The following is a 25678-nucleotide window of genomic DNA, read 5'->3' as shown; positions in this document are numbered from 1 at the left end:
TTTTGATATAATTTTTGGAAGGATAGGTTGGGAACCTAAAACGAAAAAAAAAACAATGTTATGGACGACACAGACAAAAACAAAACATATGTACCGATAATTAATGGACAACCTTTTAACCACTAAGAGGCACAGACCAACCCCTAAGAGGGCACCTTATACTGGTCCAGAAAATCGACATTAAGGTTTAGTAAAAGTCGCCCGGTTTTCGAGATTTTCACACTTTTTTAAATTTTAGGTATTAAAATGGGCACCCTGTAGAAAAGGAAAAAGAAAAGTGTGAGTGTGTTGTACCTTAGGTAGGTATCATCAAGTTCGAGTCCAACGAATAAAATTGCAAACGCGAGCAGCGAGCGCGAAATCTTTTCCATTATTATAACACAATCTAAAGACATATACATAATACGTATCATAGAGTTTTCTATTCCAACTTTTCCTTCTGGGAGGGGTTAAACCCCCTGAACTCCCCCTTATAGTCCCTGACCATCCTCAATGCCAATAATTAAAATCGATATACTCAAAAAGAACATAAGCCTTGATATAAATTTAATGACGATTAAAAATACCAAAGCCACTAAAGTAATGCCTTATGCCTTCAAGTTTCAAGTAGCCGAGCAAAAACAAACGGCGCTTGTTTGATCTAACAATTCCTCGTTCTGAGAAGGCGCAGCACACAGGTGCAGGTAGAGCTTTTTTACCTCGTTTTGGAACCCATTAGCATTTTCATTCAATACTGACTTTAAAATCTGAGTTTAACGCGAAAATCCTATATTAGCGACCTATAACTACGTAATTTTTTTATAGTTTTAATTTTTGTTACATCCAGTATACATACGGCAACGAAATAAAATCTGTGCCAGGGCTAGGTCGATGAAAATGCAATTTAATTAAAAACTTTCGCGTTTTCAACACTTAGATTTTCTAAGCTCTTATAATCCGCTTTTAACAAATAAAATTTTATACTTATCACAACAAGTTTTTTTTTACACAAATTACAAAAACAAAAGAATACCTTCGCGGCGATACAGCTAAAGAAATGTTTAACTAAAGTTTCATTTCCGGGTTAAAACAATCCAATAAGTTTTGACCAATAGGATGACTTGTTCCAGTTAGGCCCACTTGCACCAACCACTTAACTCAGGCTTAGTGGGCTGTCATCTGTCAAATTCAATATAAAATGGTGGGTTAACCCTCCATTTTCGTTGGTGCAGGTGGCCCTTAGAAAATTTTCGTAGGCCCGATCTAGAGATAGGATTTTTAACAAATTTTGTTATTGAATGTAACCTATCCCTCTGAAATGAGTGCGTTTCGATTCGCAGCGTTACGTCACTCGTTGCTCAATGAAGATCTCGGTTAGAAACTACATATCAAATAACATCACCGCAGAAAGTGAAAACGCATAAAACCTACGTTTTACGATGATATCACATGACGTAAATAAAGTTTTGCTATCAGAATAAATTCAATATTTGTATTATTTTTTAAATGATCAGTTTAAATTCATAACAAATATGTAAATTATTATAACAAGTTTATGAATTTCATCTAAATCCACTTGCGAGTGTGTAATTTTACAGCATCTAAGTCTTAATAAACTATATCAACCAAGTCAATTAAGTCTCTCCTTTCGTAAGTATATAATTTTGTTGGAATTTGTGCAATATACTTTAAATAAATGGCGCCATGACCAAATCAAATGTGACGTTTGAACCATTTACTGACTACGCAATTGCAAGTATTTAAGATATTACTGCCCCTCTAGCACAACTTACTTTATCGCGCGTAAGTCCATACTTGAAGTCGCGCTTAATTTATGGACTCGCGTGCTGATGTGCAGACGGAAAGTTTCCAAAATTCTGAAATTTTTACATAGGAAAACTTCGGAAACTTTCCATACTTTGTATGGACAATTGTATGGATGGAAACTTTCTATTTCATAAATTTAAATTCCCTTTGTTTTTCGTGAAGGTTCCGTGAAATTTTCAAGAAGATTTTTTTGGAAAGTTTCCGCAACTTGCACATGACTAAACTCGCGCGCGACAAGGCAAGTTATGCTAAAGGGTCTGGTTGATTATTTAAAAAAAATCCCAATAATATTATTATTTATTTCGAATTTGTTCAAAATTTACGATATCTCTAAAAGGCGAAAATAATTTATTTGACCCTGTGCTTTGTGACCCTTCAAAGGTCACTCAAGAGTATCTAAGCCATCACAATTGAAACAAACAGTCATATATAAATAGAAATAGACTTAGTTTTAGCTTTATTTTTGCATGCCGATGGTGTTGGCGAGATATGCTGTACCTTTTTATGTAATGACTGCAACATCTGATTGTAACCATGTCTCTAGCGAAATAAAAATATTTCATTTCATATGTGTTCATAAAAATAAATGCCCATATCCTTCCATACGAAAAATACCAGCCAATTCAAACGTACAACTGATATTATTAACGATATCTTAATGATTTAATTTAGTTATTGTGTATCTCGTTCGTGCCAATACAGCTGCGGACAAGCACGAGTGAAATGCACGATATTTGAATGATATTTTTCACATGTCATTATGTATGTCTGTTTGGGTTTGAAATGGCCTGCCAGACAAACGTTCCCTGTTTCAACGTTATTTAGGATAAGCACGCATTTCCATCACCGTTGAATTGCCATACAAGTACGTTTGATACGCAAACAGAATTATACTTACCGACTAATGGACGAGGTTTTATTTAGTTTACTAAATTATTTACATACCTTATATTGGTGGTGTAGATTACGATACCATACTTCCACTTAAGACGCAACAGGAGCGAAAATGCTAAAATGGAAAGCCCCTTTCAATTTGGGAATTTTAGTTAAATATACTAGTCTTATTAACTAGATTTATCGAAAAAAAATTGTCCATTACGGACCACTCAGTTAGAAGATATTACGAAAAAATCTTTAAAATTGAGGTTCCGCTCTCGACTATTTCCTCCTTCAAAACTTAATCAATCGTACAAGGGAGAAAAAGGCGAGTGCAGAATTGACCCCTCCTGTTGCGTCTTAAATAACACTAGCGAGTTGCGACCCGCCCCGGCTTCGCACGGTTATCAAACATAATTATTGTATATGTATATACCTTTCCCTTGAACCACTATGCAAAAAAAAGTATCAAAATTCGTTGTGTAATTTTATAGATATCATTGGCCTCTCTTCTAGTACCCCTCGATAGTTATATTAAAACCCTAAATATACCCAGAAACGAAGTGTCACTCGTATAATTTCGTATAATTCGTATAACCCGCCATTCGTATAATTTTATGGTGAGCTGCAAACATGGTAGAAATCATTTTGTTCTTCCCCGCGCTAGTCTAGCGGCACTTTTCCACTTGCGCATACATTCAAATTCTTCATTACCGATTCTTTTCTAGGACAGTTTCAACAGTTTCAGTCGGCGACGTTTAAATTGTTGAAATATCGGAAACAATGTGAGTTTTGCTTGCGTTCCGTGGAGTAAAACATCGAGGGACATTGCTAATCGTATGCCGTATGCACGCTCACGCTGTGAGCGGTAAAATGCCGCATATTACAGAATAGTCGATAAATTAGTAAGTACATATACTACGGGGTCTTACCTTGCTACAGATGCAAATTCTTCTCAGTAAACAAAAAGACCATCAATATTCTCGGGACAGTTTGGTAGGTAACTAGGTAATCATTTTCAGAGCTATCCTAATGGAGGAATTACAACATGAATAGCAAACACAGCCTAGCGGTATTTACTTATGATTTAAACCTCCGACGCAAAAAGAAGTAAGTATCCAAAAAAGCTTGACGTCAATATCCGTCTATACCTAGGTATGTCCGTGAAAAAGAGTTTCTTGGGGGTGGTTATTAGCAATGTTTGATAAAAAAAGATTCAAGAGTTGAAGAGTATCTGCTCCTCTCCAAAATGATGTACCTAATGTAGGTACTTAATGCATTTTTGGCATAAATGCTGTTGATTGAAAACTTTTTTACAAGTACCTGTTTGACAAAAATTGTAACGATTGCGGTAAATAATACAGAATGTTAAACTACCAAGCTTTTTCATGCATAAAGCGTCATTTTAATCAGTAATGACCATTTAGCCATAACCTACAAGTTCCCGGAAGGCCACACACCGACCAAAGAATCCGTAAGGAGTCCCAGTCATTTACATACATACCTCAGTACCTACCATTTCATTTATACCCCACTTCGGTAATACCCTGTAATAACACTTTACCTACTACAGAATACATGTTAGGTATCTCAGATATATGTACCTATAACATTAGTTTAACTTTAGTTAGTGAAAGCAACGTCACTCGCACGCGGTCGCGCGTTAAGTACCTACCCGCTAGCAGTTGCCTCGAGGTAACAAGTGGCCGAGAGGCGCCACGCGCCCGCCTGTGTAGTCGCGTGGCACGTACCTACTATTCTTCTGAGTTTTACGTAGTAACTTATTAGTATAAGTTAAATAAAGCGTAGGTATTTGTTGTTTTGCGGACAAGTGAAGGATATATCTGTTACGTTAGTAACTTATTAATAAAATCTGTGATGACGGGTTAATCAAACATTGCTGATTTTAAAATTTCTCGTGGTTCACTTTTCAAATGAAGTGGAACAAAAGTACTAGGGCACTGACAGTGACAATCCGTTTGCCAGTAACGGCCGGTCAAAACAAAATATCGACAGCGCGGAATAACTTACCTCAGGCCGTTACCGTCCGGTGAACTGCTTACCCTTTTACAGTCTGAAACGAGCGAATGACAGAATGAACAGCGAGGAATTAGAATTATTTGTCGTCTGACATATCGGCAAAAACTATATCGGACGTTAGGGCTAGAGGACGCCCGTATGAAAAGTAAATATTTCTCTTACGGATTTTGCAGATGAAACGCACTCACGCAATCCATTTTGATGTTTACACAAATGTTTCAAAATGAACAAATCGAAAAGGTAGACTTCGTTGCATGCAACTGGTATGAGGCATGATGGTCTAGCGGTATGATTCTCGCTTTGGGTGTGAGAGGTCCCGGGTTCAAATCCCGGTCGTGCCCATTTTTTGCATAGGTAGTCCTAAGTCTATCCTTCTTCTTCCTCTTTTTCAGGCTACGTTTATAACAGTCACCGTTTATGATCTGTTATGGTCACCACCTACCATTAAAGGTCTATACCTGCAGCTTTGTAGGTGGACTATCTTTCTCCGCTTACCTAAGACAGTACCCTATAGAAACCCACATCGAACTTGATCTATTGAAGTGGCTTTACAACTATGACATCCTTCTTATCAAGAAAAATTTGAACTTCTCTCATTATGTTACATAATGTTCACCGCGGGCCTATCTAAGCTTGCCTAGGCCATTATACGTTTGTTGCATGTTTTTGCAATTGTATGATTTACCTTGAAACGGAAAGATTTGTTTAGGATAGGATAATTTTGATTCTCAATTTAAATGGATTCACAATTGGAATTTCTGGTTATGCTGTTCTTATTCCGTCAGAAGTGTTAGTTGTGTCCGCAAAATATTGAATCTTCTTGTTTAAACAGGTGGATCGCCTGCAATTTAACTTTTATTATTATGGGTTTTTATTTTGAAGTCTTCTTGCAGGAGGCATGATGGTCTAGCGGTATGATTCTCGCTTTGGGTGTGAGAGGTCCCGGGTTCAAATCCCGGTCGTGCCCATTTTTTGCATATTCCTAGTCCATCCTCTTTTAGACTTCTCATCAGGCATCTAAGCATCTGAATAACTGTCACTGTTTATGATTAATTCATGATCACCACTATACCTGCAGCCTTGTAGGTAAATCCCATCCACTTCTTGATCTTAAAAACAGGCTTACAGCTACAGGATCGTTTTTAAATATGTATGCTATTTAAACTTCTAACGGATGTAATAAATGAGGCAATAAGTACCTACACAGGTACACAGTGTCCTCCGCAAGCTTATTAATCGAGAAACAGTAAGATATGTTTGAGTTAGTAATTCATAATTTTGATTTTTAATTCGAATTTTTGGTGCCGCTGTTCCAATCCCATAATTATGTAGTACAAATTAAATACAAGTACGGTGAAGAACTAAAGGCGAGCTTATCCCTTACCTACATACCTACCAGCAGCGGTTGGTCCATACAAGCCGATTCCCACCGGCTTGCCTAAAATTGATTACTAGTAAAGTACCTAATGTTAACCCCTCGCATGCTTAGACACGGATCCGTGCGTGGGAATTTTAATCTATTGCTTTAAATGTCAAGGTCACTATTTCAATGACCAAAATTGACAGGCCGCATACGAGGGGTTAAGCTAGGTTTCTTTTTTCTGAGTGTTGCCTAGCAAAAATTTTCACCAGCCGCCACTGATACCTACATACCTAAGTAGGACTTGTGTCCGCAAAATATTGAATCTTCTTGTTTAAACAGGTGAATCGCCTGAAATCCAATTCTAATTTTGGATTTTTCTTTGAAGTCTTCTTGCATGCGGCATGATGGTCTAGCGGTATGATTCTCGCTTTGGGTGTGAGAGGTCCCGGGTTCAAATCCCGGTCGTGCCCTATTTTGACTCCGTAATTTACGTAATTAGCAATTTGGGGGCAATTCACATCAATTAAGATAAGAAAGGCGGGCACTAAAATTTGAGATGCCTTTTAAATAGGATTTATTTCTGTACTAATAGAGACGTACGATTAGGTATATAAATCTACTTGTATCAAAGTTGTATAATTTTTCTGACGCTAAAAACACGAATTTAAAAACTAGATTTTCTAGGCAAGTACTTAGGTATAGTTAGGTGTGCGTAGGTATATTTATCTGACCTTTAGGAGAGCTATTATCTATAATATTTTTGAGCTAATTTATCTCATGTTATAAGTGCTTTCATCTTTTAATTTTTGTTGTTAATAATGAGTCATGGCAGCCAACCGCATTATCAGACAAAATGGCATCCACGACTTGATATGGGCAATAAAACCCGCGAATGTAGACGACGACAATTACACGGAAGCACAAAGGAAATAAATACATTGTCGCGGTAATTTGGAAATATCGTTCTTTTTTCAAATGTCCAGAAACTGTTAAGCATGACCGTTTGTCTTTGTCCCACTAGTAGGTACGCGACTTGTGATTCTTCTGAATATCCTTAATCACATTCTCTAGGTAATAGGTACGTCGAGTTAATGATGTAAGATACAGCGGGGCAAATCTCTACCGGGGGGTAATTGTAACTAATCTATTTTTTCCATTATTACACTATGATGTTGAGATCTACATGTATCCACTGAACACGCCTAGCATATACATATAACCGGCGTACACTCTATTAATGCAACCATTGTAAAACATGGCAAAAATAGACCAGTTATATTTACCCCCCAGTCGAGATTTGCCCCGCTGTACCTTATCTATACAATTGCTTTATTTACCCTATATCATTTCAGATTTAAAAAAATACACGATCAAGCCTCATTGCCTCTTTACGGTAGGTAGGTACTAAATATGTATGTATGTATGTATGTAAACACTTTATTGTACATAAGACAAGTTAGGACATAGAAATACAGTATAGTTATGGTGTACAAAGGCGAACTTATCCCTATAAGGGATCTCTTCCAGTATCCATAGTAGGCTAAAACAGCATGTTTATTTCTGAAATTTCATATTTAAGAGAGCCCTGAAAAGTACCATTATAGGTAATTATAAATGTTGTACATGTCAATCAAGACATTTAATTTCGAAAAATCAATTATTACCTATTTGGGTGTGACAGGTTTTTGATAGTTTTGTTGGGCATTTTCCGCAAGTCGACAACTATTGTGCCTATTTTGCGTGAATTTGACGAGGTAGCACTACTCTAGCCACCCCAGCTCCTCTACAAATCCTAGCAGTGTTTTCAGGTTGCTAAATACCTCTTTTAGTGTGTTCGGCGTACCTAGGTACTTGTTCCTATATACTTCTACCTGTTTACACTCTAGAAGAAAGTGTTTGGTGGTTTCTTCTGCTTCCATGCACGCTCTGCACATGGGGCTATCGGTTATACCTATGTTATTGAGGTGTTTGTTCAGTGTGTTGTGTCCTGTCATTAATCCTACTATTTTGCGCAGTTGGTGTCTGGGTGTTCTGAGTAGGATTTTTGTGAGCTTCGTATTAGGTACAGCAAGAATTTCTTTGGTTTGTCTACATGTGTCTAATTCAACCCAGTATTTGTTGTGTTATTCTATGTGGTGTTGCATAAGTTGGTTTTTCCTATATGATACTGGTAGGGGTATGATGGGTTCAGGTCCATATGCCGGTGTGTCTGATCCTTCTCGGGCCAGTTCATCCGCTGCATCATTCCCTCTTGATCCACTGTGCCCCTTTATCCATTGTATTGTTACTTTGTTGTCTTCTTCGCACACGTCAGTGAGGCTTTGATGACATTCTAGTATTAGTTTCGAGGTAAGTTTTTCGCTGTCTAGTGCCTGAAGCACTGATTTGCTGTCTGATAATATTAGTATGTTTTCATGTTTTACCTGTCGTCTTTTTATGGCATTGCAAGCTTCTATTATACCCACACATTCAGCTTGGAATACCGTGCTGTGTTCACCTAGGGGTTTGGATATGTGTATGTTTAAGTCTTCTGAGAAGACTCCACACCCTGTTCCCTCTTTTGTTTTTGATCCGTCTGTGAATATTCTTAGGTTTGTTTGGTGCAGTCCTTCTTTTGGATCTTCTGTTAGCGATATCGTATAATTTTTGCAGAAGACCGTGGTTTTAGGTAGTTTGTCCACTGGCGCTTCTAGCATCGGCAGTTTTGAGATCATGTCTCCATAGATTTTTTTGTGTGATGAGTTTAGTTTTGTCCATAAGGTTAGATCTTTCAGTCGGAGGGCTGTGGCTGCCGCTTCCTTTTGTATATATATGTGTAGTGGTAGGAGTCCTAGCATTATTTCTAACGCTGCGGTTGGAGTAGTCCTCATACAACCCGTCGTTGCTACACATGCTAGTCTTTGTGTTTTGTTCAGCTTATCTATTGCTGTAGTCAGCTGGGTGCGGGGCCACCATACAATAGCTCCATAGCTGATCATTGGCATTATTACCATTTTGTATAGCCACAGTATGATGTGGGGGGCAAGGCCCCATTTCTTGCCCACCATCCTTCGGCATTGCCAGAAAGCCACTGTTGCTTTGTTCAGTTTTTGTTCTAGGTGTTTGCTCCAGTTGAGTTTGTCGTCGAGGATTATGCCTAGATATTTCACCTCTTTTGAAAGTGTCAGTCGTGTGCCAAATAGTGTCGGCATTTCGTATATACCCAATTTCCGTTTATATGTGAAGAGAATTGTGTCGGTCTTTTTAGGGTTTACCGATAGGTCATTCTCCGTGCACCATTTCTCTACTATTTTCAGTGCTGTCTGTGTGAGATTGCACAGTGTACTGATTACCAGGCCGCTGATTAGTATGACTAAGTCATCTGCATATCCTATGGTTATAAAGTGCTTTTCGTTCAGTTTTGTTATCAAGTCATTTACCACCAAGTTCCAGAGTAGTGGCGACAGTACCCCTCCTTGGGGGCATCCCCTCATGACTAGTGCCTGGTGGTCCTGACTTTCAGATAGTTTTATTCTTCTCTGTCTTAACATATTCATTATCCATTCAATCATGAGTGGATTTGTTCCATGCCTTTGTAGTGCTTGTTTAATGCTGCTGAAATTGGTCTTATCAAAGGCTCCCTCTATGTCAATGAAGGTTCCCAGACATGAGTTTTTCATAGCTAGCGCATTTTCTATGTTACTCACTACAGCATGTAGCGCTGAGTCTGTTGATTTACCTTGACTGTAGGCATGTTGGTTTGGGTGGATTTGTATTTTCTTTAGTGCTGTTTCTTTGAGCTCTTTGTCACATAGTCTTTCCAGTGTTTTTAGCATGAAAGATGTAAGGCTGATTGGTCTGAATGACTTAGGGTCTGTATAGTCCGTTTTGCCTGGTTTGGGTAGAAAAATTACTTTTACTTCCCTCCATTTCTGCGGTATGTATCTGAATGCTATGCAACTACATAGTAAGTTTGATAGGTGTTTTATTAATTTGTGTCCTCCCCATTTTAGTAGGGCTGGGTATATTCCATCTGTTCCTGGTGATTTGAAGTTTTCGAAGCTGTTTACCGCCCAGTGAGTTCTTTTTGGTTCTGTAATTTGTTCAGCTGTTTTCCATTCACTTTCCGTTGGATTGTAATTGCTTGTTTGTTCTGAGTCTAGTTCATTGACTACTTTGCATCCTGGGAAGTGTGTCTCCACCAGCAGCCTTTCTGTTTCGGCTGGGCTACCGGTGTTGGTGTTGTCCTGTCTCCTCAGGGTGCCCAGTAGTTGTCTAGGTTGGTCTGCGAGTATTTTTCTCGTTCTGTTTGCATTACTTACGTTAGCTATATTGTCACAAAAATTTCGCCATGAGGCTGCTTTTTTGTATCTTAGTCTCTTCTTATAGTTTGATTTAGCTGTTTGGTATCTGTCCCAGTCCTCTTCAGTTTTTGTGTTCATTGCTCTATTGAAAAGTCTTCTCATTTTTGTTCTCATTTGTTCCAACTCCGGTCCCCACCAGCTGTTGGCGTTTTTGCTTTTCCCCGCCGCTGATGGTGTCGATAGTGGACATGTGTTTTCGTAGGTGTCAGTTATGTGTTTTGTTAGTAGGTTTACCTGGTCTTCCAGTTCCTTTGTGTTGTTTGGTTTTTCTATTAGTGTACTTTCATCTAATTTACCTTCTAGGAGTTTCTTGTACGCCGTTATGTCCGTGCGCCTCGGGTTTCTTTTGGGTGTGATTGTGTGTTTGTCGGCTGTCAGGTCATACCGAATCCATCTGTGATCGGAGCAGGATGCCTCGTCCGACACGTGCCAGTTGGATACATGTTGAGCAGCCAGACCTGTGCCTAGAGTAATGTCAATTATAGTATTACATCTACGAGTGACAAAGGTTGGTTTGGAGCCTATGTTTAATATGTCTAGGTTAGTTGACATAAGGTATTCAACAAGATCGTTACCTCTTTTGTTGTTAGTTTCCATTCCCCATAGGTTGTGATGGCCGTTGCAGTCTGCAGAAATGACTAGCTCCAGCCCTTCATGTTCGCAGTAGCGTATGAGGTTGTTCATCTCCACAGGAGGTGGTTCGTCCTCCGCCGCCATGTAGGTGGACGCCAGGACTATCTCTGGTAGGGTTGAGTTTTGTGTTCTGAGGAGTTTTATGGCGCACACGTCTCTGGAACAGAATTGAGTTAGTGGTTGTGCCATTATGTTTCGAGATATGTATATGCAAGTTCTTGGTTTATAATATGTATTGTATATTAATTTACCTCCGGCGTTGCCAAGGCCGTTTATTCGTGTGTTTCTGATCCACGGCTCTTGGATCAGTGCTATTGATGTAGGGTTAACCTCCAGCCATCTTCGAAGTTGAGCCGTTGCAGATTCGCTGTGCTGGAGGTTAACCTGGAGGACCTTACATGGGGAAGGCAGCACTTGAGGATGACTCTTCCGCTGCCCTTCCTTTTAGGTCCAGGAGACTGATCCCCTTCGGTAGGCCGTCTTCGTCTTCCGATTCCAGCAGGACGCTTTCCTCGATGTCGACGGTTTGGTGTTCCGCACTGTCGGTCTCCATGGCAGAGGGGGTGTTGGCTGTTGCTGTACTGTCCAGTTGGTTGTCCTCCCCTCTGGCCTTTTCCTCCTCGTGTGCGGTGGTTTTCTCCGGTGGAGAATCTCTGAAACGTCCTCCGCTGTGCTGGAAACGGATGTAGACTGTCCCACACAGGTAGTTCAGTCTCCTTCCCTTTTCCAGCACCACTGGAACCACGTCTTCAGGTATTCCCACCAGGAGCAGTGTGCAGGCCCTCTTCTTTAGTGGGATCGCCTGATGGAGAGTCCACTTCCTCACAAGCGCCCATGGGTTCTGGAAGTTCAGGACTCTGCCGATCTTCGTGAGGTTCTCCTCCAGTGCCGGGATCAGGATGCCGCACCTTGTGTTTCTGACCATCTCGTCCTCCCTCTTTCCAACGAGACGGTCTCCGTTTTGGAGGGTAGCCGACTCCAGCCACTTCGTCAGCCACGCCTTGGTGTTTGCGTCTTGGCACCACAGCTTCAGGTACCCATCCACAAAACTTGGTTTACCTGAGAACGCTGGGGCCTCCGCTACGGTATCCAGATCGGTCTCGATGGCAGCCTGGAAGATTGCATCTCCGATCTTCTTCTCCACCTCTACTGCGTCTTGCTGCGACAGTCTGCCCGTGCGATCGTTTGTGATCGCCACCGTCAGGTCCGCCGCTGCTGCCGCTGCATAGGAGGAGGGTTGGTTAGCTGTTCCCGAAGAGGCATCCATGCGCTGTTTTTTGTGGTCGCCTCTGGGAGATATGGTTTCATCCAGGCGTGCCCTCTTGGCTTTCCCCTCTGGTTTCTTCGCCTGGGTTTGTTTAGCAACAGTCGAGTCTTCATCCTGCTGCTTGGTTTCAGAGGTGCGGCTGGCTGCTTCTCTTCGCTTTCGGAGCCGCTGCCTCTGCCTCTGCGAAAGTTTATTTCGCGGTGGTTCATGTTCGGTCTGGGCAGGCTTCCCTCTTGGTTTGCACCTGATCTCCCAGCCGGGATCTATGACCTGCTTCGAGGGTTCAGCGAGTGTCCCGCTCTCCGCCGTCGGTGGTTTGCTAGAAGAGGGTCCAGCTTTCGGAGGTTCCTTCGTCTCCGGGTCAGCCACCTGGGCCGGGATTCCCGAAGGTACCCCAGCTTTCAGTGGCCGCTCCGGCTTCGATGGCTCCTCTTTGGCCGTTCCGCTCTTAATTGGTTTCGCCCTCCTTAGTGCTTCAGCTTGTGCCGTCTCATCTAAGGAGGTCGTTGTGTTTTTGTTTGTTTTTATTAAATTATTTTTTGAAGTTTTATCCATTTTTGTTCCCACGAGTAGCTGAGGAAGTAAAAGGTCCATTCTACGCAGAGCCCCGCATGCGCAGACAAGGCTATATACAATGGGTTTCGCCCGGTTCCCAAGGGTATCGTTCGCGACTGAGCTCCCTCTCAGCCATGCATCCATCGGCACGATGTAGACCTTGGATTAGGTTTGGGGGGGCAAGTTGCAATGATGGGGTTACCCCCAAGACGACAACCCGACCAGGTGCACTCCTCTTTTATCCGGGCTTGTGACCGGCTCCTTTTTGGACCACGGATGATCCGCAAGGGAGGCAGAGGTTTTTGATAAGGCATTGTCCTAATTATCAAACATCGAAGTACACTTTACCCAGCCATTTCCCAAATTCCCTATTCCCCACTTACCAGCGACACATATGACATTTCCTCGCAATGTGCAAACATCGTATGAGTTATTATAAAGCGTCTCGGTGAGCAATTTGGGGTTCGGTGCAATAAGGAACCCTGCCAACATCGCTCGCTGACGAACGGCCGGTGGCGCGGGTTAATCTCGGTTTAAGCTGGAGATTGGGTGGTGGTGAAAGGGTTAAGTATGTTATAATAGTTCAGGTCGTTCACTGGTGGTAATACAGGTTTTAAGGATCATGTGCGCGTTGAAAAAGCGTTTGTAGGTGAGAATATTTAGATTAGAGATCGCCTGATTAATAAGAGATTTATTAGAGTACCTAGATAAAAAATATCATTAATATCATTATCCTTTACAAATTAAAAAAAACAGTGAAAATAAAAATAAAAGTATGTGTTTCTATATAACATAGTTAACACACTTGTAAGAATGTTCTCCTTTTATTTACGTTTATAAAATATTATCTTAGTGATAGTGTTCCGTGCTTAGAAGTTCATTATAATTAGTGGTTTATGTAGTTAGCTAACTGCTTTTGCTAACTGTAAGTGCGTTTTCATACTATCCGATCCAATATCGGATGTAGGACAGACATCCTATACATTAAGGGCGCCATCTTTGATATCCGATCGGATAATATGAAAACGCTATAATTATTTATAAGAACTATATATGTAGTGATTTATTGCTGTATAACATCTACTGCGGAATGGACTATGTATCAGGATAACTACTTAGTATTGGTTTCATGATTGTAATTTTGTTTTAATTATCTAAATAAAAAATATAAAATTTAATTATCTTTTGTGCAACCAGCCCTATATAAATAGACTTCGACAAAGTTCACAGACCGCATAGGGTCAATGGAAAACATTTGAAAAACGCTTCACACACAATACAACTTCAACATAAAAACCTATCTTTTAACATCGCTATAGAGCTTATTTTAGTTTGAAGGAGGAGTAGGTGCAATTTGGCATAAGCAAGTACCGTGTCAGTAACAGTATGGCTTACATCCAAACAGACTGTAGTCTTCAAAACCTCCTTTTTTGACATCTCTTGAATTCCAAAATCGACCGTATACCCTTGGAATTCAATTCAATTTAAAATCTTACAGATTAGGCCCATACGTATAAAGGATACACCAACTATATGACGTAACATGAGAGGGTAATTTGGCAACTTGTTTAATGTGTTAAACAATACAAATGGTCAATTTGAAACAAACTGCGTGCGATATTCTATTCCATATTGAAAGCCTCCAATGTTTCAGCTGAAACGATATGGCATCAACCCAACCCTATAAGTTTTTCGAAATAACTTGCACAGTGTTTAATGAAAGCTGTTCCCAATCGAATACAATATTGTTTATGGTTGGTCCTAGAAAAAAAAATATAAGTATGATTTTCGATGGCACGAAGAACGTGCGTGCGCGAGAAGGACATCTTCTACAATAAACAGTGCTAAGAAATATAAATTTTGTCTGAATAATGATGTTGTCTCTTACGAGTCTATGTTTGGACCACGTAAAGTCAACCAATTTTATTGGAACCGTAGCCCTAGCCCTAGGCACTCTAAAACCATGTCAAAATGACAAGCAGTAAGAGATTTCTTACAATGTGATTTATGACGTCACTAAGCCATAGTTCTACAGTGGCCTAGGGTCCCAATTGGTTGACTGTACTTACAACGTGCTACTAAACTATATCACTACTTAATACTAATAAAATTACTACAAGTACATACATATCATATTTTATCGACTAGTTAAGCAAAATACACTTTAAAAAATGGGCACGACCGGGATTTGAACCCGGGACCTCTCACACCCAAAGCGAGAATCATACCGCTAGACCATCATGCCTCTTGACAACCCATCGAAAGATAGCCTTTAAAATTGTATGCAGTTATAATCACCTGTTTACATAAAACCTCGAAGTTTATTTTACTTCACTAATAAATATATGTTACATAACCGGCATTGCTAATATTTAACGGCCTTTGTTACCATTCTGTCATAAAAGGACTGTTCTGGTTGTTGGTCATTGAAATCTATAACTAACTTAAGTAATAATAATTATTTATACTAAATGATCGGTCCCAAACACGTGTACCTGGAACCCCAAGGGTATATCTATAACAGTCAGGTATTTCATGGAATAACCTAACCACAAAATTGAAATTTTGAAAAACCCCCGATCGCGACATAGTGGACCGATTTTCATGGAAATGGCTAAGAACACTCCCGAGTAATTCAGCTTTCAAACAAAAAAACTATCTAAATCGGTTCATCCGTTCGGGAGCTACGAGCCACAGATAGACACACACACAGACAGACAGATAGACACGTCAAACTTATAACACCTCGTCGTTTTTGCGTCGAGGGTTAAAAAAATGTGGCGATCTTCTCCATATTGACATTATACAAGGTGCTCGCGAGGAACCCATATAACTTTAACGGCATATTCTTGGTCACATTTTAAGACTAAAATGTCATATAAACTTTTCTAGATTTCGTCTAGTTTCAGAGTTATTGCCAATTAAAAAAAAAACATTTCCGTATTGTTACTCAGTAGAAAAGGTTTCTTAACGGCGCTGATGCGCAATTGTGGAGCATAGTCTCACAGTAGTCATTGATAGATGTCAAAATGTGACAAGAAAAACTTCAAAATAATTTGGTTTTTAGAAAAATAAATGAAGGAACTCATTTTAATTGTTAACTTTATGGATAAAAAAAATTTTTATATGAAAATACGTCCAAAAAACTAAAAAAAAAAACTAAAAAATTTTTTTTTTGGCGAAAAATTTTAAAGTTCATATAACATTTTTTCTTTCGTTTTGCCTCAGAAACGCGTGGTTCAAGTTATGCGGGTTCCTCGCGAGCACCTTGTATAAGCTTGATTGTATTATTCGTTTGATTCAACCATTTTCAACTGAACAATAACAAACTAAGTGAAGCAACAACGTACCGATACAGCGACACAGCGTCTTACCTTTATCATTCCGTACTAAACTCGCATCAAAAAGCCAGCGCAATTGCAAACCTTTTACATTTCGGGTGATCTATTTGTGTCGTTCCGCCATCCAATTCGCACAGGCCATAAACCTGTGGTGGGCATGTAACCGATCAACTTTGATTTGAAAACACCGCAACTCGTTATACACACCACCACTTTACCACCACGGTAACTGAACAAGCGAACAAACAGTTTCAAACCTTAGTCACTTTAAATAGGGGATGTGGTTGTGGAAAACTGTAGCTGGTAAACGGTACGTTTGAGAAATGTATCGTGGGAGTTCGATCTACGATGGGATTTCTATCGTATTGTCATTTCACGAGCTGTGACTTAATTAGGTGGCAAATGTCGAGTGTGTGCGTAATTTCTGAAGGTAAATTAGACTTGTGTTAGAGATAAGTGCCATTCATGGCATTTCCATTCATATTCATATTCATTTATTTCGTAAATGCACAGATACATTACACGTCAACAGTTACAGTTCATATATTAAAATTTAGAATAATAATTAAACTTTAAATTTTTGAATTAAATTAAGAGATCATACATAATACAATATTAAAAATAATTAGAATATTAATAGCCAGGATTATTCACCAGCAACTTGCTCTTCAATACGGCCTTGTGGACCGCGAAGTACCGTACTACAAGTACTTACCTGCGCCAGTTCTTGAAAATGGTCGTGCCACGCTCTATTGGGATCGATCTATTATCACTGACAGGACTATTGTAGCCGCCTGACATTGTGATAATAGATCGACTGCAACGCCGGGCAGTGCTCGTTGACATCACCATCCCCCATGATGAGAATCTCGTGAAAGCCGAGAAGGACAAGTCCAGTAAGTACCTAGACTTGGCTCACGAGATAACCGCCATGTGGGATGTTGATTCAACGATCATTGTTCCGATAGTCGTTTCAGCGAACGGTCTCATAGCGAAGAGTCTCGACCAACATCTTAAGAGACTCTCGCTAGGTGGCTGGATCAAGGGCCAATTAGAATAATAATTGAATACATTACATAAATGTTTAAATGTTATAAAATTCTTTTACATTTTAGAATGCATTTTGATTAAACATTTCTAGAAAATTCTGGGAATTAGAATAAAAACAATTATCATTTTCTAAATTTTGAATGTCATTTGGAATGCAATTATAAATTTTTGGACCTATTACATAAGTAGTTTTGGTAGACTTGGTGAGTCTGCATTTGGTCGTGGCCGTGGCTAGTTTTCCTCTTTGTCTGTCCCTCAACAATACCTACCTGTATAAATAATTGGCGCATCATCATCAAATCATTGGCTATTGGTTGGCTTTCTTCCCGTGGGTGTCGTAGAAGTCGACTGTGGGACTTGTGGCGTAGGCGACAGGCTGGCAACCTGTCACTGCAATGTCACAATTTCGTTTTCTTTCAACCCCTTTTGCCAAGAGTGGCACTGAAACATGAGTAGTTCATGTGCTCTGCCTATCCCTTTATGGGATACAGGCGTGATTGTATGTATGTATGTATAACCAACCGGGATTTGAACCCGGACCTCTCACACCCAAAGCGAGAATCATACCGCTACACCATCATGCCGCTTGTAAGCATTACTGAAATATACTCTTCAGAACTGATGCTTACCTAAAGAACATCTGTTCACTATTTTAAGTATAAAATAAAAGTTAAGATATAGTGTGCCTTGCTGTAAATGATCTACAAGCCACTGAGGTAATATTTATTAATTTATTCGTATGGCTATTATATGAGTCGTTACAGTTACTTAAGTACTACTTTTATTCCGGACCACCCTGTGTATTTGAGGATAGACCGTACGCTAATTTCCAGCTCACTCGTCCAAATGAAGTGCCGCCCTAAAAAGCCCATCAGCCCAACAAAAGGTCATAACAAGCAACAATCTGTTAATTGTCTGAACACTTACGCACGTATTAAGAGGCTCTCCATCAGCTTCACGTCTGCGAACATTGGCGGTTGCGCAATGCCCGCTTTACGCGACCACCGGCGCCGATACACAGATTACATAACAGATACGTCACTACACTCATATTGATCGAGATATAGCCTAGTAAGGCCCATCATAGTTAGTTTTCCCATTTTCAATTTGAACCTTGTTCTATAAGTAAATTTGTACGAATTCCGTTTGTTTCAAAAACAATGTATTAATGGATATTCAACTTTATTTCGTTCGTGAAAGATTCAAATTAGATTGGAAGAACTATGTACAATTGTACATTGGGCCTTACGAGGATAGACATGATTACCTTATTTTGGGCTCGATATCTGTCTACTGAATCTAACAGTGAATTTACCCAGATACAAGTACCTACGTCACTTCCATACACCGGATGGACGGGGGCATTATAAACTTTAAAATGGCGCAAACGCAAATGAGAAGCATGTATGTATGTAAATATTATTTATTTCATTTGCAAAGGCAAGGCTAATATTTCAGTACAGTCAAACTCTAAATTGCCCCCGTCTACCCGGTGTATGGCTCACTTCAAGTAAATGGGTGTGGTAAATTATAGTCAGTGCGGAAAGAAAAAAGTTGTAAAATAAGGGCTGGCTATCTTTTCAAATTATGTATCATGCAATAGAATTATAAGTAAAACTTTACGAATACATAATGATCATCATAGTCGAATAAATATTATAAAACAGACTCGGCCACCCAAATCAGAATAAGGCGCAGGGGGACAAAAAATTAGACAGTGACATATCTGAAATTAGTTTTATCTGAGACCACTACTCCCTTAGAGCCCACAGGGCTACGTTAGGTGTTATAGAAACTTCTAGTAACACAAAATTTAATTTTTGACATAATAATGACGCATTTATCAGTATTTATAATATGAATGTGCACAGGCATGGACAATTTGACACTTTGGACAGTTGGACACCGTCGCCACATTCCAATTACTTTTTTTCTAATTTTGTGATACCTCAGTCAAAATTGACTACATGTGCCGTAGCCGAATGGCATTTCTGCGACGCGAATATAGAATCTACGATACGATCTACGAGCGTTTTCGTGAGCGTTTGTGTAATTCAGCTACGCGGCCAGGTTTCGTCAAACGTTTCTACCTCTCGTTATGTCAGAATGTAATTATGGAACTACATATTTGGATTAAAACCGCACTTATTCCTTGGCCTTATTTAATCAGATGTTCATTACGTAGGTATTTGGTTCATGTAGTTTTCTTCTATTCCTTGATTTTCAGCACATGTTCAAATGGCATGATGGTCTAGCGGTATGATTCTCGCTTTGGGTGTGAGAGGTCCCGGGTTCAAATCCCGGTCGTGCCCTGTTTTAACACAGTAGTTTATGTAATTAGCTAGAATAATCAATAACAGATTTAAATATGCGCAATATTAGCTTATGCATAGTAATTAGTCTTAAAAATATCATACATTAAGTCGGTACCATAAAAATACGCTGTCGTATTTCCACTGAATACTTAAATTTCAACTAAAGAAGTGAAGATTGCATTTCAGGAAAATTATAAGAGGCATGATGGTCTAGCGGTATGATTCTCGCTTTGGGTGTGAGAGGTCCCGGGTTCAAATCCCGGTCCTGCCCTATTTTACGTTCCATTAAAAACACAGAAAGTCAGTTTATAAATAATAAATTAATTATAGATAGATAGATAGATAGATAGAATACTCTTTATTGGCACACCTCAGCAAGAGATACAGAAAAAAGATACAGCGGAGACAAAACAAATGATTATAAATAGAGGCAGACAACAGGCGGTCTTATCGCTAAAGAGCGAGCTCTACCAGACAACCAGATGTGAATTATTTTGACAAACGAAAACGAACTATTTAAAATGAAATATTCCAACATATGGCGTGTCTTTTTTAAATGACTTACTTTGTTTGGCTTTCATGGAGAAATCAATCCTTTTGATTTAGATGAATTAATTAATCAAGATGGAACTCTCTCTTCAAGCTTTAAGCTATGCTAGATAAGATTATGCAGAAATTCGTACATACTTAATATAATTATACATTTTCATTGCATAAAATAACATCAATGATAAACAGTAGAATATCAAGTAATTTTGTTTGAAATGTGTACAGTCAACCAATTGGAACCCTAGGCCACTGTACACCGTGTTTTTTTTGTTTTCCGTTAAATTCGACACGTCGTTAGGTTCATTGTCAGGAACCACCCTGTATATCACTTATAGTTAAATTCGCAAAAATTTTTTTTTAATATTTTCATACATAATAACTGAATTTATTAGTGGGAGAGACCCTTAAGAATAACATTCAAGTTAGTGTCAAGTGATTGACGGCAAATGTCAAAACAAATAACATTAGGAATTGGTAAAGGCTGTGACACACGTGTTCATCAATTATCTTTATTTTTTTAATAACTCGATAACGGCAAGAGTTAAGACGCTAGTTTCTTAGAGACATTAATTGTATTTGATGTAATGAATCTTCCCTTAAAGTTAACGAAATTGAAAAAAATTTAAATTTTGAAAAAACCCCCGACCGCGACATAGTGGACCGATTTTCGTGAAACATGGCTAAGAACACTCCCGACTAACTCAGCTTTCAGACAAAAAAAACTAAATCAAAATCGGTTCATCCGTTCGGGAGCTACGATGCCACAGACAGACACACACAGAGACAGACAAACAGACAGACAGACAGACAGACAGACAGACAGACACGTCAAACTTATAACACCCCTTCGTTTTTGCGTCGGGGGTTAAAAAACAGGGTGTAGAACTACTATGTCATAGTGACGATATAAATCGGATTGTAAGAAATCTCTTACTGCTTAAGAGTTTTTTCACGGTTATTTTCATTAAAATGATATTGACCGGGATATGCATCATGATCACGGAAAACTCTTTCTCTTTTCCGTGATCATGATGCATGCAACTGCGTCGAAATATCCGGGAGCTCGACAAAAATCAGAAAGGTAATCACGGTCTATATCCCGGTCAATATAACTCTTACTGCTTGTCATTTTGACGAGGTTGTAGAGTTGCCTAGGGTTCTAATTGGTTAACTGTACCTACGACCCTTCCTCAACCTATTATTTCGATACTTCCATTTCAGTCTTAACTCTACTGAATAAAAAATGAGCTAATTAATAGCGAATCGAATATTAAAACAGGGCACGACCGGGATTTGAACCCGGGACCTCTCACACCCAAAGCGAGAATCATACCGCTAGACCATCATGCCGCTTGATCGAGTGCTGAATATCAAGGAATTGAAGTAACCCACAGAAAATAAATACTTACGTAAAATATTCGTTACACAAAAACACCTGTGTTACTAAAAGATATAGAAATTAGAAATAGTGTAAACAATCTTTGGTGTTACAGTTTCAAGTGGATAAGTTAAATTGTAACAATTATTTTCTCAGGTACAAGTTAGCTACCTGCTATAAAGATACGCAAATATCTGTGTCGCACATCTAAATCTCCTAGTTCAAGAGTTTCCTGAATATGTTGTGAAACCAAACATCAGATGCTGAGATAATTTTCTAAAGGGAAATTATCTACTTAGTGCATTGACAGACCCAGACCATTTAGTCAGCCTATCATAAGATGTCCCATCAATTACGTACCAACTCACGAGCTGATTGTACGACTGTACCTACAAGTATACATGTACAAAGAGAGGCAATAGCGAAGATTTTGAAGCGTGTAATGTTAAAACTCGTCGGTCAGACCTAAACACATAATCCCTTTACTTGTTTACAGTAGACATGTAAATATAATCTCTTTAATCTCATTAAATAGACTTGTAAATCGTATACATTTCGACAAGGCAAATAAACCATTTTCTGTCCGCCTGCCGCCTGTGGCTGTGATAAGTAAAATGTATAGGTAATTAGGTAGTAATATATCGAGCTTGGATGTTTCTCCCTCATTAATGCCTCATTATTCTTACTTTGTTCGGATTGTCGTTTTATTTATCCCATATTTATTACAACCGTGTAATGTTGTGAGATATTAAAGCCGATTAATGAATTTCTATTTTTGTTAAGGCTCGAAAATTGATGTTTTTACTTAAGACTTTTGTAAGGACTTTAAGTGTGATTTACACATTTTATATAACCGGATCGGGTTCTTAGAGAGCTTTTCGGTTATATTGATCTTCAATTAGAGTAGAAAAATAAGCTGAGATGAGATGACGTTACTTAATCTAGACCATGATATCGTGGCGAATGTGCCGAAGTGCCGATACGCAAAAACGAATGACATATGTATATAATTATTCATTCATGTTTGAGTATCGGCACATTCGCCAGGTATAATACAATATAATAATGCTTTTCTCTGAACATGCAAGGAAGTTCATCAAATAATCGTCAAAACCATTTTCCTGAATAGGTAAAAAATATTATCAATTTAGTATCCGCTAAATCAGTAGGTAAATACAGTATTGAATTCAAAATAAATATTAAAATTTAAGTTTGACTATAATGAAGATTTCTTTATTAATTTAGAAAATCCATGAAAAATAACACTGAAATTGTTTCTGACTAAAAAGTAGACAATACAGCGAACATTATTGAGAGATATTGGAGAAAACATATGCTTTATACGCAAATAACGCAATTCACAATCTTACACGTGTACGGGTAAATTTAATAATGTGCCATGAGGCATGATGGTCTAGCGGTATGATTCTCGCTTTGGGTGTGAGAGGTCCCGGGTTCAAATCCCGGTCGTGCCCTGTTTTTGTAGAAATGGAAAACTTGATTTTCACCACACCAGCTCGTAATGTTGTTTTTTATTTCTCTGTATTCACAGGCATGGTAATGTATGCATGGCATGTTAGCCGATAAAACCTCTAAACGTTAGTGTTTAATAACAAATAATAAAGTTATGTAATGTTTGAAAATTTGTATTTTTCTATTCCCCTCGCAACTTTCAAGATTTTTGAAACGATATCACACTTACTCGGGTATCAATATGACTTTAGCCCCTTGTAAAACAAATATTCCTTGGTTTGTAATAATGCATTTTGATATATGGGTATTTCTTACGCTATACCCAGTATTATACAATAAGAAACATAATAATGGTAGGTAATAGAAAAGCCAGAAGCATTCAATAACGCCACCTGAACACCGCGAGACAGCAATGTTCGTGTCACCTGCCATAACTTACACTCTCACTACATTCCAAAAAGTTTCGTAAAAAGTAAAATTCAAATATACTCATACATAGAAAACGCAGTGGAACAGTATGATAATGGAGATGGTTTCCATCGAATATGTTAATTTTATCTTAAGAGTAAACAACGCGTGGGCTATCGAAGATGAGGAACTGGGATGACTAACATGTTCATGTCATGTACATTCATAAATTTTACTTATTTTTGGAAAGAACCGCAATAGGCCTACTTGTTATTATTTAAAACATTGTTTCCGAAACTAATACCTAATGTTGGTCAATGATTTTATAAAATTTGTTACTTTTTTTCTTAGGTTTTATTTTTATTTTAGTAGAGTTTTATTCGGAAAATGTAATTGAGTCTATCTCCACCCGTTCTTCATAGACGCCACCACCAAATTTTAGGTATATACAGTGTGTTACCAAGAAGTGGGCTTTTTTTAAGGGAACGTAATCTTACATAGTTATTTGACATAACCATGCCCTTAATTTAATTAATAATTAAACATTCTGACTTCATAAACTACCAATGTACAGCACACACACTTGTCAAGTGAGGGCAATGAAATGACAGCTCATAAGTATGAGCGATGTGAGTAATGACATCGCTCATCGTTCGTCTGTGTCTGTCAAAAAATTGTCATAAAACAATTAACTTTCATATATTATTTTAAAGTCCAACGCCTTATGTTAGGATCCTTATCAAACACAGACGAAGGGTTAAGAAGTGCAGGCATTACATTGAATGTTGGGATTTCGGAAAATTAATTTTTCAGTCATTTAAATGCCTATGATTTGATGATATGCGCAAACGATTGCTAATTGACTGTATTATTATTGGTTTTATTTAATAAATGCCCGGGTGGTGGTAACACAATGTATAACGCACAATTTGTGCTGCCTACATAAATACTAAGTTATCTAGAACATACATTATTAGATACAGAGATTCTAGGAAAAAGGAATGATCTATGAGCTCTATAAAGACTTCCTTACTGTCCCCCACTGGCTACTGCGACATGCACCATACCGCGGCACACGCTAACAAAGCCTTTTTTATCCCGTCCGTATGATGAAGCGATCAAATTTTAATAAATCGCTTCCTGCCCCACTGGCCACTATCGATTCCTGATAACGCCCTTGGGAATATGTAACAATCGGATGACCATCGACGATATCGATGAAAATGAAATTGATAGTTTGATATCATAGTGTTAGTAAGTTGTTGAAGTTGGCTGAACTTCTTGGTAAGGTGCATTGGGGTAATTTCGAATCACAGAAATGCTCGGCTAATTTCGAAAGGGCTTGATATTATAGAAATAATGGTGACTTTTATGTGTTTTTCGAAATTGCCCCAATGCGGGTGCATAGTTGAATTTAGCTGCTCGGTCACTAGCACTACAAGGGGTTACTAACCTACCGTGCAGGCGTACAGGTATGTACTTTAATTCGTAGCTACATACATAATTATTGTATTGGATAAATGACGATGCAGCATGTGTTTTACAGAACACGCTATTATTTGCGCAATTAAAATACAAATTGTAAATGAAATATAACAGGAAACCGTTTTGCACAATGAAAAGTAGTTTGCACCATGAAAATAGAAAATAAAAGTAACATGTCAAAAAGACGAAGGACAAAACGCTTTGCTGCTTTACTCAAAACTAAGCAAAGCAGTAAAAAAAACTTTATAGAGTATGAAGAATTTAAAAAGTACCTACATTAAGCCCTGTATCTGAGCCTACAATTACGATTAATATATCAATTCTTGTTTAATAATCGATTGAATCGAGCCAGTAATTAACTGGTGACCCAGTGCCTCAAATTGGGGGCTTTGTCCTATATCCGGAGGCAGAACTATATCTATGAACATGTATTATTTATGCCGCGACGCCACATCCCATTCTATTTATTCCTTTTCATGAAGTTACTTGATTATTAGGTACTTAAATACCGTACCGGTACCGATTTCCGAATTTTGGGTAGGTACTTGTATACAGAAATAATAGGCTTTAAAATCTTCTGATGGAAAATTTAAACGACATTTTCTGGAAAAGCTAAGCCTATGATAGAGAACTACAGTCTGGCAAAAATAAAGAAGAAATTAAAAAGTGGCAACATGTGTTTGACCCTTTCAATTCAATGCCTATCTATGTGCAATAAAACGGGACGACACGTATTTTAGTACCTAACGTACTTTTTCATTTCTACTCTTTTTTTACCAGGCTAAAGCCTATCTTG

The 25678-nt window shown here is 38.6% G+C and overlaps 1 protein-coding gene and 8 non-coding genes across 9 annotated transcripts; 6 read left to right on the top strand and 3 right to left on the bottom strand.

The window, feature by feature from the left end:
- Positions 1 to 4991: 4991 nt before the first annotated feature.
- On the top strand, positions 4992 to 5063 carry Trnap-ugg. The gene has a single exon. It is a non-coding gene; the product is annotated as a tRNA-Pro (tRNA).
- A 554-nt stretch (positions 5064 to 5617) lies between these two features.
- Trnap-ugg lies at positions 5618 to 5689 on the top strand. Its single transcript has one exon. It is a non-coding gene; the product is annotated as a tRNA-Pro (tRNA).
- A 794-nt stretch (positions 5690 to 6483) lies between these two features.
- Trnap-ugg lies at positions 6484 to 6555 on the top strand. Its single transcript has one exon. It is a non-coding gene; the product is annotated as a tRNA-Pro (tRNA).
- Positions 6556 to 10788: 4233 nt separating this feature from the next.
- On the bottom strand, positions 10789 to 12883 carry LOC125229847. Its single transcript, XM_048134787.1, has 3 exons — positions 11313 to 12883; positions 11004 to 11218; positions 10789 to 10892 (listed from the first exon to the last, which is right to left on the bottom strand). Exon 1 carries the CDS (start codon positions 12881 to 12883, stop codon positions 11456 to 11458), a length of 1428 nt encoding a protein of 475 aa, XP_047990744.1. The 3' UTR covers positions 10789 to 10892; positions 11004 to 11218; positions 11313 to 11455.
- Positions 12884 to 15056: 2173 nt separating this feature from the next.
- On the bottom strand, positions 15057 to 15128 carry Trnap-ugg. The gene has a single exon. It is a non-coding gene; the product is annotated as a tRNA-Pro (tRNA).
- A 4386-nt stretch (positions 15129 to 19514) lies between these two features.
- Trnap-ugg lies at positions 19515 to 19586 on the top strand. The gene has a single exon. It is a non-coding gene; the product is annotated as a tRNA-Pro (tRNA).
- Positions 19587 to 19788: 202 nt separating this feature from the next.
- On the top strand, positions 19789 to 19860 carry Trnap-ugg. Its single transcript has one exon. It is a non-coding gene; the product is annotated as a tRNA-Pro (tRNA).
- A 1556-nt stretch (positions 19861 to 21416) lies between these two features.
- On the bottom strand, positions 21417 to 21488 carry Trnap-ugg. The gene has a single exon. It is a non-coding gene; the product is annotated as a tRNA-Pro (tRNA).
- Positions 21489 to 22919: 1431 nt separating this feature from the next.
- Trnap-ugg lies at positions 22920 to 22991 on the top strand. The gene has a single exon. It is a non-coding gene; the product is annotated as a tRNA-Pro (tRNA).
- Positions 22992 to 25678: the final 2687 nt, after the last annotated feature.

Source organism: Leguminivora glycinivorella, chromosome 9 (genome assembly GCF_023078275.1).
Source record: "Leguminivora glycinivorella isolate SPB_JAAS2020 chromosome 9, LegGlyc_1.1, whole genome shotgun sequence".
Lineage (NCBI taxonomy): Eukaryota > Metazoa > Arthropoda > Insecta > Lepidoptera > Tortricidae > Leguminivora > Leguminivora glycinivorella.
Note: the sequence above shows the minus strand (reverse complement) of the source record. Positions and strands in the feature narration are given on the sequence as shown.